This window comes from Dromiciops gliroides, chromosome 3 (genome assembly GCF_019393635.1).
Source record: "Dromiciops gliroides isolate mDroGli1 chromosome 3, mDroGli1.pri, whole genome shotgun sequence".
Classification (NCBI taxonomy): Eukaryota; Metazoa; Chordata; class Mammalia; order Microbiotheria; family Microbiotheriidae; genus Dromiciops; species Dromiciops gliroides.
Window position 1 is genome coordinate 281,821,389 of NC_057863.1, and position 12,509 is coordinate 281,833,897.

A 12,509-nucleotide genomic window follows, 5' to 3' on the forward strand; every position below is an offset into this window, starting at 1 on the left:
GGCATAGGTGTTCAGAAAACTAGCTTCCTTTTAAGTGTATGAAAAGTGGGGAAGGAATAAGTATAATGATGAGAAAGCATGCTTTGTCATATAATAAGCGTTGCCATCACTCAGTCATTGCTAAGTTAAGTCATTCTCGCTCTCACTGATATGCAGCTGCAAACAATTTGACTGATTTTCTTTTACTGTGGTGAATTTGCAGCCATTTAGTTAAAGGAAGTATCAGAGCCATAACTAAGGCAGAACAATCAATGTTTGGCCAGAAGGCACTGAAATTTAGAAGGCACACAACTAAAATAATTATTTTTTAAAAATTGTGAAATACTGAAATTTGTTACATTGACATTTTGATATATATGCATTACTTCAGCAATGTAGAAACTGGGCTTAGCACCTACTTACCAAGAAAAATTATTTCATGTGCCCAAAGGGACATAAAACTGCGTGTAGCCTTTGCTCCACCAATATAACACTACTAGGCTTATATCCCAAAGATATCAAAAAAGGAAAAAAACATTGGTACAAAAGTATTTATAGCAGCTCTTTTTGTGGTAGCTAAGAATTGGAAATCAAGAGAATGCCCATCAATTGGGATATGGCTAAAAAAGTGGTGGTATATGATTGTGATGGAATATTATTGTGCTATAAGAAATGACAAGCAAGATGGTTTCAGAAAAATCTAGAAAAACTTATGTGAACTGATGCAAAATGAAATGAATAGAACCAGAGAATGTTGTATACAATAATGGCAATATTATACAATGAAGAACTGAGAATGACTTAGCTATTCTAAGCAATACAATGAACCAGAATAATCCCAAAGGACTAATGATGAAGCATATTATCTGCCTCCAGAGAAAGAACTGATATTGTTTGAATACAGACTGAAGCATGCTATTTTTCACTTTTTTCTTTCTTTCTTTTTTTTTATTTGAGTCTTCTTGTATTAATATAGAAATGTTTTACATGATTGCACATATATAACCTGTGTCTGAGGGGGAGGGAAGGGAGCGAAGGAGGGATAAAATTTAGAATGCTAAACTTAAAAAAAAAGTTTTAATGTGTAATTGGGGAATCCATTATCTATCTGTCTGTCTGTCTGTCTATCTATCTATCTATCTAATCTATTTCAAATAAGAGGCTATCAGATACCATACTTCCTCTCCAACCCTTCTTGTACCTGGATTATAAACGAGCTTCTCCCTGGAGCATTTTTCCCTGCTCCCTACTTAGTAGTAGTCTTCTTATTTAGGGTCTTGTAGTATCTTGAGGTCTTCTGCTGGAGGAGGTGATGGCCTAGGACCTCTGCTGCCCTCAACTGGAATGGAGAGAGTTTCCCAAGTTCTCCCCTCCCAATAACCAGAATTTAAAAATATTTACTTTTCGTGTTATTTTCACATCATGGATTCCAAAACCGATTTGAGGGCACCTTTCATGCTGTTTGCTGTAGACCCCCAAATTGCTAGTTATAGTTCTGACAAACTATATATTTTTGATACTTTTTTTTCTTTTGTATTATAAATATCATTACCCATCAATAGCTGCCAAGAGCTTCCTAGACAGATTACTGTACTGGCTTTCTGGGGGAACTATCAATCCTGGTCTCTTCCTTCATGGTGCTTACAACTTGGCATATTCTTTATACCTAAAGTCACCAAATCAAGTCAATAGGCATTTATTAAGTGTTTATTATTGTGTTAGGAACACTGTGCATTAGAAACAACTTTAACGTCAATTGATACTTCTCCCAAAATTCATTGAAGCTGTAGTTCAAGGTAATTAGATTAAATAAATACACTATTGAAATAAATCAACCAATATAAATAAATGTTCCCTCATGGAAATAGAGGTCCACAGGCAGGGTATGGCCTTACTCATGAAGATTTCACAGTACAAGTGGATTAGTTAATAAATACACCTACAGGCCAAGAGCTGTCTGGATTCTTGATTCAGACATCTTGAAACTTTTCACTAAGTTCTATTTAAAGGATGAGCAAATTAATGGGATGGCTGAGGGGACATTTGTGGGAAAGGAAGGGTTCTGTTCATCTTTCCAGGTAGAATAAAAAAATCTTGGTGCCAAAGTAACAGCAACTATTTGTACCATCTGTTGGATCCATATGGTTTTGAATTCATTGTAAGCACTTTCATTGACTACTTAAACTTGGCTCCCTCTGTCTCAGTTTTTCTTTCTTGGAGCAAACATCTGGCATTTTGAAAAAGGGTCTTGTACAGAGCTTGTGTTATAGCTGTTCTTACCCTGATGTCACTAGGAGGCAAATGTACTGAAGTCTGAATTTGGTTAGATGAAACATTCATTTCCTTTTTTCCCCTTTTTTTCTTTTTCTTTTTCTTTCTTTCTTTCTTTCTTTTTTTTTTTTTTTGCAGAGCAATGGGGGTTAAGTGACTTGCCCAGTGTCACATAGCTAGTAAGTGTCAAATGTCTGAGGCCGGATTTGAACTCAGGTACTCCTGACTCCAGGGTTGGTGCTTTATCCATTGCATCACCTAGCCGCCCCAAAACATTCATTTTCATGGAATCTGGGAAGAACTGTTTGTGAACACCTGGGGAGTAGATCAGGAGAGGTGCCCCCCAAACTTTTAAATGCTAAATTCTTCTCTTATAAATTTCTCTTCTTACTGTCAGTGTGGGTTCCTGGTGGTCAGTGGGAAGCACTCAGGTGTGCATCTTTTCTGGGGAATGTAGAAATAGAGTCTATGAAAATTTGATTCATACAACTTGTCATTTTTGTCTTCATTGATTTTGATTTGAAAAAAAAACACTCACAGATATCCAGCAGAGTAAGGCCATGTATCCAATGGTTATCAGTTCCACAGCTGAACAATGGGAGTGAATGGGAGTCCCAGTGTTTGAAAAGTGAATTGGAATTTACTTTACTACTGTCATAGTGCCATTGAATATGGGATATGGAGTCAGGAAAACCTGAGTTCATATCTGGCCTCAGACTTATCTGTGTGACCTTTGGCAAGTCACTTAACCACCCTCTGCCTCAGTTTCCTCATCTATAAAATGAGGATAGCACCTACTTCCTAGGTTGTGAGGATAACATGAGATTTACACACATATATTTATTATACATATATACATATATATTCATTTTAAAACTCAAAGTGCTATATAAGTGTGTTGTTATTATTATTGTTATTAAAACAGTTTATAGACTCTAGTGGGCTCTTAAATGCTTGGAGATGTTCTCTTTGTTTAATTCCAGGGATGGATCAAAATATTTCTCTCTGTTTTTTGGACCGTATGTTTATGGGGTGGGCAGTTAGGTAGCACAATGGAAAGAGTGCCAGGACTGAAGTCAGGAAAACCTGAGTTCAAATCTGGACTCAGATATGTACTAGCTGTGTGACCCTGTGTAAGTCACTCAATCCTATTTGCCCCAATTTTCTCAACTGTAAAATGAACTGGAGAGAAATGACAAACAACTCCAGTACCTTTGCCAAGAAAACCCCCAAAGGGGGTCATAAAGAATTGGACATAACTGAAAATGACTAAACAAGTGTTTGTAAGGGTTATTTGTCACATGAGCTTCTGTCTTAGGATTTATGTTAGTCTCATAGGGTTGAAAGATCCTACAGTCTTTCTGCCATTGGGATCAGAGGTACAAATTTAGCTCCTATGATAATGTATGTTGGAAAGGGGGTAGAAAAGGAGGAAATTCTGAATTACTTCTGGTCTCCCACAGAGAGTTTTCCCTATTGGAATTTCTTGAGATGCTGTATTTGGGTTTTGATGACTCAAAGTAAGTGTAAAGAGCAATTGTTTTTGTTCTGGCCAGAAACTCTGAGGGTTTTCCCCTCTCAGACTGGTTCTTTTGTGAAAGCAAACTAGGTCGTCTTTTGCCTCAATTCTTATTTAGCCTTAATCACTGTATGGATATTGCCTCAGACAAATTGAGACATGGAAAAGACCTTATCTTAAAAAAGTCAAGGTCTCTGACTGCATCCGGGGCCATCACCAGTCTTCTTGACCTGTCTTGCCACTGGACTCTGATAACTCTGGAGGAGAGAGTGAGGCTGGTGACACAGCTCTGCCTTACTTAAACCCAATTCACTTTCAAGTTAAGTCATCGCTCCCCCGATGCCATCAGTCCTCTTTGAGAATGAAGGACAAACAACAACCAAGAATCTGTTTATTTTCTGATGTGGCACAATGAGCACTTTGAAATCTCTAACCATCCTTAGTTCAAGGTGACTGGGTCAGTTGGGAAAGATGAAAACCATGGGAAGGCAAGTTAAGACTGGGAGTTGCCATATCTCTTCCTATCCCTACCAGGGAAATACACAATTGATGCATCATCGTCTATGACCCCCCCCATCTCTCTGGCAACCCATTCCTCTCTTATCTAAAGTTGAAGTGGACAGGGAAGATGAACCAGAGGGCTCATCCCTGAGACCCAGAAAGGGGTCCAGTAATCACTCTCTTAAGGAATTGTCTTGCGTGGTACAGTTTCAGGCACTGGCAGTGGAAGGCTTTTTTTTTTTTTTTTTTTTTTTTTTTTTTTTTTTTTTTTTTTTTTTTGTGGCTAGTGAAGACCAGAACTTGGACAAGGCAAACACCAGTAACCAGTGTATGAAAACGAGAGGGTGACATTCCCCCGTGTAACCAGGATGAGCAGTGTGAAATTAGAGATCTACAGCAGCTCTGAGGAGTAAGAATCTTCCACTTCTTGGAGATTACTTTCAAATGATACAGTCCCTGGGGGCAGCTAAGTGGTGAAGTGGATAAGGCACCAGCCCTGGATTCAGGAGGACCTGAGTTCAAATCCAACCTCAGACACTTGACACTTACTAGCTGTGTGACCTTGGGCAAGTCACTTAACCCTTATTGCCCCACCCCTCCAGAATTTCAAATGATACAGTCCCAAATTCCAAATGAGTTGTTCTGTAAAAACAAATAAGCAAATATGAATGAGAGAAAGAAAAGAAAAAAGAAAGGAAGTAAATACATTCTTTTCATTTTCCCCTACTCCCACTCTGCATCAGTATTGACATTGCAAAATCTATCAAGCACTCTTACTGAAAATTTCTCTTTGTCAGAAGCTTTTAAAAAAATTCTATGTACATATATATGTATACATGGAACTTTACATATATATGTGTGTATCTATAAAGTTCCATATATATGAAAAATACATATATATGAGAATTTAATTTAGAGAATTTAGAAAACCTAAGAGTTCATATACTCTTAGGTTCTCTAAATTGCTGCATACAGCAATGCAGTTTATTTTGAGTGCTTTTTGACATTCAAGCTAAGAAATGTGATCCCTTTTTCCTCTCCTCCACCCAAACTCATTTCATGGGATATGCCAATTTTCAGGTAACATAAGCACCCACTGTTCCTGGAAGCTTCTTTTTAATTCTAGAGGAGCAGTGGGTTGGCTCTGAAGCATTTTACTGCATTTCATTGGCATGTAGACTGTATACATTGGAATCATCTTCGAGCAGATCCGTCTCTCCCTGTCTTTTTCCTTACCGAATCCAGAAATGCAGTTGGCATGTGGTCACATTAGAACAACTTGAATCTCATTCAGATGAGCTCTGACAAAAAGTTTAGCATGACAGAGCTCATCACTCTAAGAGGCCACCAGGACCGACTGGACGGCCACCAAAGCTTTTGCTTCTGGCTCTGCATTCTAATATTCCCTGCATGAATGATGCCAAAGCATTGCTTTCGAAATGGAATATATGTATATATGTAAATATATATCATATGGCTTTTCTTCCTGTAGTTTTCCTCCTCCTTCTTCTTTGTTTTATTGTAGGTTCCGGATACTCACCACTAGAAGATGATGAAGATGTGTATTCATACCCTAGACAGACAGGTGAATGCTTTGCTTGTTTGCTAACGGAGTTCTGCTGATGCCAGAAACATTCTCCTCTCCTCCCCTCTGAGCAGACTGAAATAAAATGACCACAGGACATGCTTAAGTTCTGGTGAGATACATGCACAAATGAGAGCAGAGGAGAATAGCAAAGTGTGCCTCACCTGCTGGTCATTTTATTCTCCTGAGTCAGTTTCTTCTTCGCAAACTTATTCCTACCAGGAGGTTCTGTGACTCAAGGAAATGAGAATCAAGCTGGGGGAATTCATTCCCCAATTCCTACATTCCACTGAGAATGGTCAGGTGAAATGGAATCTGGAAGAAATGCTGCAAAGGCAATGGGAATAAGGAAGCTTGATTTTCATAAGCTGGTTGAGATAGTCTGTTTTATCAATTGATCAGTCAACCAACCAACAAGCGATTATGAAGCACCTACTGTATGCCAGGCACTGTGTGCTTTGGAGTTACAAAGACAAAAATGAAACAGTTTTTGCCCTGGGGGAACTTATGTTCCATCTTAGCTCCTGAAATGATGAATGAAAGTGTCTTCCCCAGGAAAAATATAGCCTGATAAATAACCACACTCTCCTCAAATTAGAGGAACAATTCAGGCAGTTCCAACTTACTAAATCCTCCTTCCCCTTACACCAGGACCAGGTAAGTATGCTTGATAAATGGCATTGCTTGCTGGTTTTGTTTTGCTTTTTTAAACTTCAGGGAGACCTGGGACAGAGACAGAATGTATATGTTTACATTCTGAAATCTGTCTCCTCTCCTTTGGGAATAATTTGAGGAAAGTTAGTTAACAGAGTTCCACTGTGGCATTTTTCCTTGGGAACCTGTCCACATTTTTGGCAAGCGGACAGTGTATTGCACTGTTCTGCTAAATCTGAGGTTTGGGGAGTATTAGAGTAGCTAATGCTAGCTCCGAAACAAGTAAAATCCCACAAGTTGGAGCTTCATAAGCTTTCCAATAAATTGAAGTGCATTTTGGGAAAAAAAATTAAACAACTATGGGAGGAAGTATGGCATAGTGGAAATAGAGATTTGGAGAGTCAGAAAAACCTCGATTCAAATCCTGTTTCTTCCTCATCTGTGTGTAAATTACTTAACAAGTCAATGCCCCTAGCAACTCTCAGTTATAAGTTAGAGAATATTTGTCTATCCTTTTTAGTAGAGAGAGCTTCCTCATTGGAAACTCCTTAAACCCAATGAAGTCAATATATGATACAAAACAACACAAAAACCCTTCCTTATATTATTCTTTTCATAAAATTGTCTCTGTTAAATACACAAACATTTGTCCATGACAGATTTAATATGGTGGCTTGGCTCTAGGTGAAACCCAGGAAAGTACTGGGAATCCAGAAAGCTTGGCTATGGATGGACTGTTCTGGTTAACTGCATCTCCTAATTAACTAAGAGGTCAAAACCAAAACCTTTTGTTGTTGTTATTATAGCTATTGTTAGTTAGGTGTTAAAAATAGAACTTTCCTTGTGGTTATTGGAATCCTTGTTATTGAAAACTTGAAATACATTTTGTGCACATCTTGTGTGTTTAGTAAATACAATGGGGTGAAAATAATTGTCTTTCCTCCATGATTAAGAGCTTTAGCTCTTGGGGCAGCTAGGTGGTGCAGTAGATAGAGCACTGACCCTGGAGTCAAGAGGACCTGAGTTCAAATTTCACTTCAGATACCAAACAGCTGTGTGATCCTGAGAAAGTCACTTAACCCCAATTGCCTTAAATATCCGGAGCCATCTCCAGTCATCCTAATGTATTTCTTGCCACTGGATCTATTTGACTCTGGAGGTGAGAGAGGTTGGTGACCTTGCACAGCCCTGCCTTACTTAAATCCAATTCAGTGCAACTCATGACATCACCCTGATGTTGCAGTCCTTTTCTAGAATGAAGGACAAACAACAACAACAAGAGCCTTAGCATATCTCATATGAGTAATCATTCTGAACATCAAATCACATGGCATAGAACTAGTGCTGCAGACTGGTCCAAATGAATACTACTAACCTCAGAAATCACTTTTTATTTTATATACACACATATGTAAGTATATATGACTGTATATGTGTATAAGTAGATATGTATTTGTATGTATGTAAAATACTTATATACAAATACATATCTACTTATATACACATATACATGCACACACATGTAACTATGTATATTTGTCTCTTTATATAAAGAGTTTCTGTCTTGCTCATTTGACCATTTCTCGTAAAAAAACTGACCAAGAAAAAATATAGAGATGCCTAAGGAATTTTTCTAACTTTATCTCTGAATGTTATGGCTGTTTAAAAGAAAGTTTTTCTAACCTTCATGTAAATACACTCTCAATTCACTTTATTCCAATGCATATGTCTGAAAAATTGAATTCAAGTCATTCAGCTGAAACACTAATTACTGTCATTGCAATGCTGGTAACATATCAAAAGATCATATGCCTTGTAAAAAGTAAGCCAATCTGATAACATCTGAGTTTTGAGCAGTAAAAAGAACACAGAAGTTTATTTGCGCATGCTAAAAACAGCATTGCATTTGGATGTTATGCTGCCATCAGTGATAGGAGAGACTGAAGGCATGTCCAAAGTATGACATCTGCTAAGTTCATATTGCATCAAGATCTCTGGGCTAATATATCTTGGTAAATGTAGAACATCATACTATATACATTTTTCTTCCTACATAATTTTATATGAAGTTTAATAGAAGTGTATATATCATAACATGAATTAAAAATAGGAAGTATACTGGTGTTCCTGCCTATAATGGCCATTTTTTCCCCTTATAGCCCATTTTAAGATTTCCTTTAAAAACTTTTAAGATTATTTGTAGAAAGGGAGAAGACAGAATATAAAAACTGATTTATTCTGTCTGGAGGGTCAGAAGAAAGAGAAAGGAATAAACATTTATATAAGGCCTACTATGTGCCAGGCACAAATACCGTATTTGATTTATTTGAAGCCATTAAAAGGGCTAAACAAGCAAAGGGAACATAAGGAAAATGGGTAGATCCTTTCTTCAGTGTTTCTCTGGATACTTCAAAGAGGAATTTCAGCAGCTTCACCTTAGCACCTACAGCTCTGCTGGTGATCCGGAAATGACCTTTCCTTTCTGGGCCTTCCCAGAGGAGGTAGTCTGTACCTTTCAGTAATACATTTAGCACATGCACTAATCTTCATTAGAGTCAGTCTGGGTGAATGTGAACTTAAACTTTCTTGGGTTCATGCATGATCAAGTCACTTCTAAAGAGCATCTGGAAGCTCTGATCCAATCAGACACTGAGATGTATAGCAAAGAAAGAGGCCATTTTTTCTATACTTTACCTTGGGTCTAGATTTCATCAATGGAGGGAACTCCTGGTGTGGAAACACCCTCCACTAACACAACCCAGCAACTCTTTTGTTTGTTTGTTTTTTGTTTTTTGGTGAGGCAATTGGGGTTAAGTGACTTGCCCAGGGTCACACAGCTAGTAAGTGTCAAGTGTCTGAGGCTGGATTTGAACTCAGGTCTTCCTGAATCCAAGGCCAATGCTCTATCTACTGCGCCACCTAGCTGCCCCTCAGCAACTCTTTTGTAATTTATAGTTTTAGTTTCTGGGAAAAAGAGAGGTAAAGAGACCTGGTCATATATCCGAAATGTGGCAGAGGCACCGAGGATTTGAACTAAGACCTTCCTGACTCCAAGACCAGATATCTTTCTATCATGCCATGTTGCTTTTTACAAATTCTATACCTGGTATATTTTAAATGTGTGTGTGTATATAAACACACACACATATATCTATATATACACATACATGCATACACATATATACATATACATATACACACACACATATATATACATATATATGTGTGTGTGTGTATATATATATATATATATATATATATATATAATACATTGAACCTTTAGAGGGACAATGAGTGAAACTTCAGAAACACAGAATTTGAGGATTTGGTGACCATCTAGGGCTAGTCCATACCTGGAAAAAAAAAGTTTCTTCCAACATACCTGAGGTCATACTGAATTTACTTGAGGTCCTTCAGGAAGAAAAAAATATATACTACTTTCCATCTGATTTCACTTTTGAATAGCTCTAATTGTTTGGAAGCTTTTAAATCAAATATAAATTTTCCTTCATGCAAATTCTCCCCATGGCTCCTAGTTTGGCCTTATGGGATCGAACAGAATTAATCTTCAGATACTAGAAGACAGCTATTACAACCCCTGAAAGTGTTCTCACGTCCAGGCTAAGCATCCCTGGTTTCTCCATGTGCTCCTCATTTGGCACAAAAGTTTCCTTGTGTGGGACTGTAGACACTGAGAGGGGGGACCCACCCTGCATTATAGGCCCATGGTCTTGCTTAATCAAACTCTTGGCTCTTCCTCAAGTGCTGAGATTGTCATTCCCATTAGGGAAGTCCAATTACTCATCACTGGCCTTGACTCTGGGACACAGGCATAAATACTTGCATATTTACGGGGTGCCTCTGTTTGCTGAGGGGAATGGTAAGTCACTAATGCCACTAAAGGAAATGCTACACGTGATGCGAGGTTGTTGGTTTCTCTTGCTGAGCAGGTGTGTTAAAGCCAATCCCTCTGGACATTCCTGAATGAAAACTGATTCTCCACACACTCACTGTCCACACGGTGGCGCCCTTGCTCCACACCTTAGAAAGCTCAGGCTCTCAGTGCCAAAAAAAAAAAAAATGGTATAGTAAAGGCAAAGGTCAGCAGGTTTATATGAGCGGTTTGGCCTCTTCCCTGGTAGGGACATCCTTTGGAATCAGTGTGTTCCCCAGTGAGGGATTTTCCAGCTCACATTTAACATTGTTTAGTTCTCTCCCTTCCCCCATTCCCCATCAATTGAGGAAACTCACAGGGACAGAGGTTTTGTATGGTCAGTTGGACTCTTTGGGCAACCAAGGTGAAACAACCCAGTGTATTCATTTGTCAGTGACCTTCCCAGTCTGCAGCTTAGTATCAGGGTAATACTGAGCACATCACTGGCTCCCCAAGCCTTCCTTTTCTCCTCTTTAAAGTGGGTGTGTTGAAGGAGATGACTGCTAAAGCCTGCCCCTTCCAGCCCTAAGTCCCTGCTTCTGTGACGTTTGGGGAGCATGTTTCCACTGCAGCTCATGGGGTGGAAAGTCCTAGAGGAAACTTATGGCCTCTAGCACTAGTGCTCTAAACGAAGTTAGGCCAAAGGCATTGTTGGAATGAGCTGAAAGCCGAACCTCCTGTTTACCACAAGGCCTTTTTCTCAGAGGAAGTTTACATAAACTCAAAGTCTCTCAGCCAGCCAGTGTTCATCAGATGCCTGCTCTGGCCCTAACGTTGTGCTCAGAACTGTCTAGCATGCACAAAAATATGATTGGGTGGTGAGAATAGTGCTGGAATTAAAGGGAGGAGGCCTGAGCTAGAGCTAATATGTCATAATGGACAGCGGGGCAGAATTGAAATCAGGAAGAGTAGAGTTCAAATCCTGACTCTGATACCTACCTACTAGATAACCTTGTATGAATCATTTCATCACACTAGGCCTCAGTTTCTTCATCTGTAAAATGAATGTATAGGACTTGATGGTTTCTAAGGTTCCTTCTAGCTTTAAATACATGATTCTGTGACCCAATATTTGAATATTGTCCCTGCCACTTGCTATCTATGTGACGTTGAACAAAGATACTTCACCTCTCTGAAAGTTCCTTACATATAAAATGAGGAGGTTAGATTAGGTGACTCTAACGTCTAAATATTCTAAACTATTCTAACTATTCTATCTTTGTACATAAGATATTTTGGTTTATCTGCATAAATATAAGCTTTTAAAGAGCTTCCATTTTAATTGGGGAAAATAAAACATGCAAATATTGCTAATAGTACTTTTCAATTTAATTTCGAAAAGCATTTATTAATCACCTACTATGTGCAATTGTGCCATGTCCTGGAACTACAATATTAAAAAAAAATTGAAACAGTCCTTGCCTTCAAGGAGCTGACAGTCTGCTAGGCAGTAAATAGTGAGTGCCCTTAGCAGTCCCAAGGAGGGAGAGCTCATTAATAATCGTGAGGTAGCAGCACATTTTAGAAAGCTTCTCTTCATGTGTTTCTCTCTTTTGTTTCTGTTTTTCCCAGACACTCCATGGTGCTCTCCCATCAAAGTCAAGTATGGTGATGTGCACTGCAGAGCACCTCATGGAGGGTACTACAAAAATGTCTTGGGGACAAGGTGTGATGTTCGATGCCGAAAGGGTTATGAGCTGCACGGCTCTTCCCAACTGACTTGCCAGCCAAACAAAAGGTGGTCAGACAAGGTTCTGTGTAAACGTGAGTCATTTATCCCCTTTTGAATCCCTTGGGACTTCTGTCTTTTATGTGTTTATTTATATGCAGTCTGCCTCCATGATGTATTTGTATGTAACTAGGGGCTTTTGATAAACACTACTGGGTTGCAAAAACAAAACAAAAAACCTGTCCTTGACTAGAGAAGCTGGAGTATGAATAAAACAGGTATATTATACCATTCAAATGTGGTTTATGATAAGAAAACACCATGATATTTGTCTAGAAAAGGTTCATGTTCAAGGGGGAAAAAGTCATTAACATCATGGTTTATCTAAGCCTCCCAT

At 38.6% G+C, this 12,509-nt stretch overlaps 1 protein-coding gene across 1 annotated transcript in view; it reads left to right on the forward strand.

Annotated features, from left to right (window-relative positions):
* The window catches only part of SRPX (sushi repeat containing protein X-linked), a 101,976-nt gene that overhangs the window by 50,988 nt on the left and 38,479 nt on the right, over positions 1–12,509 (forward strand). Inside the window, exons 2-3 of the mRNA XM_043995848.1 lie at positions 5,796–5,855; positions 12,016–12,207. Of these exons, the coding sequence (XP_043851783.1) occupies positions 5,796–5,855; positions 12,016–12,207 (252 nt within the window). The remainder of the gene's footprint in view (positions 1–5,795; positions 5,856–12,015; positions 12,208–12,509) is intronic.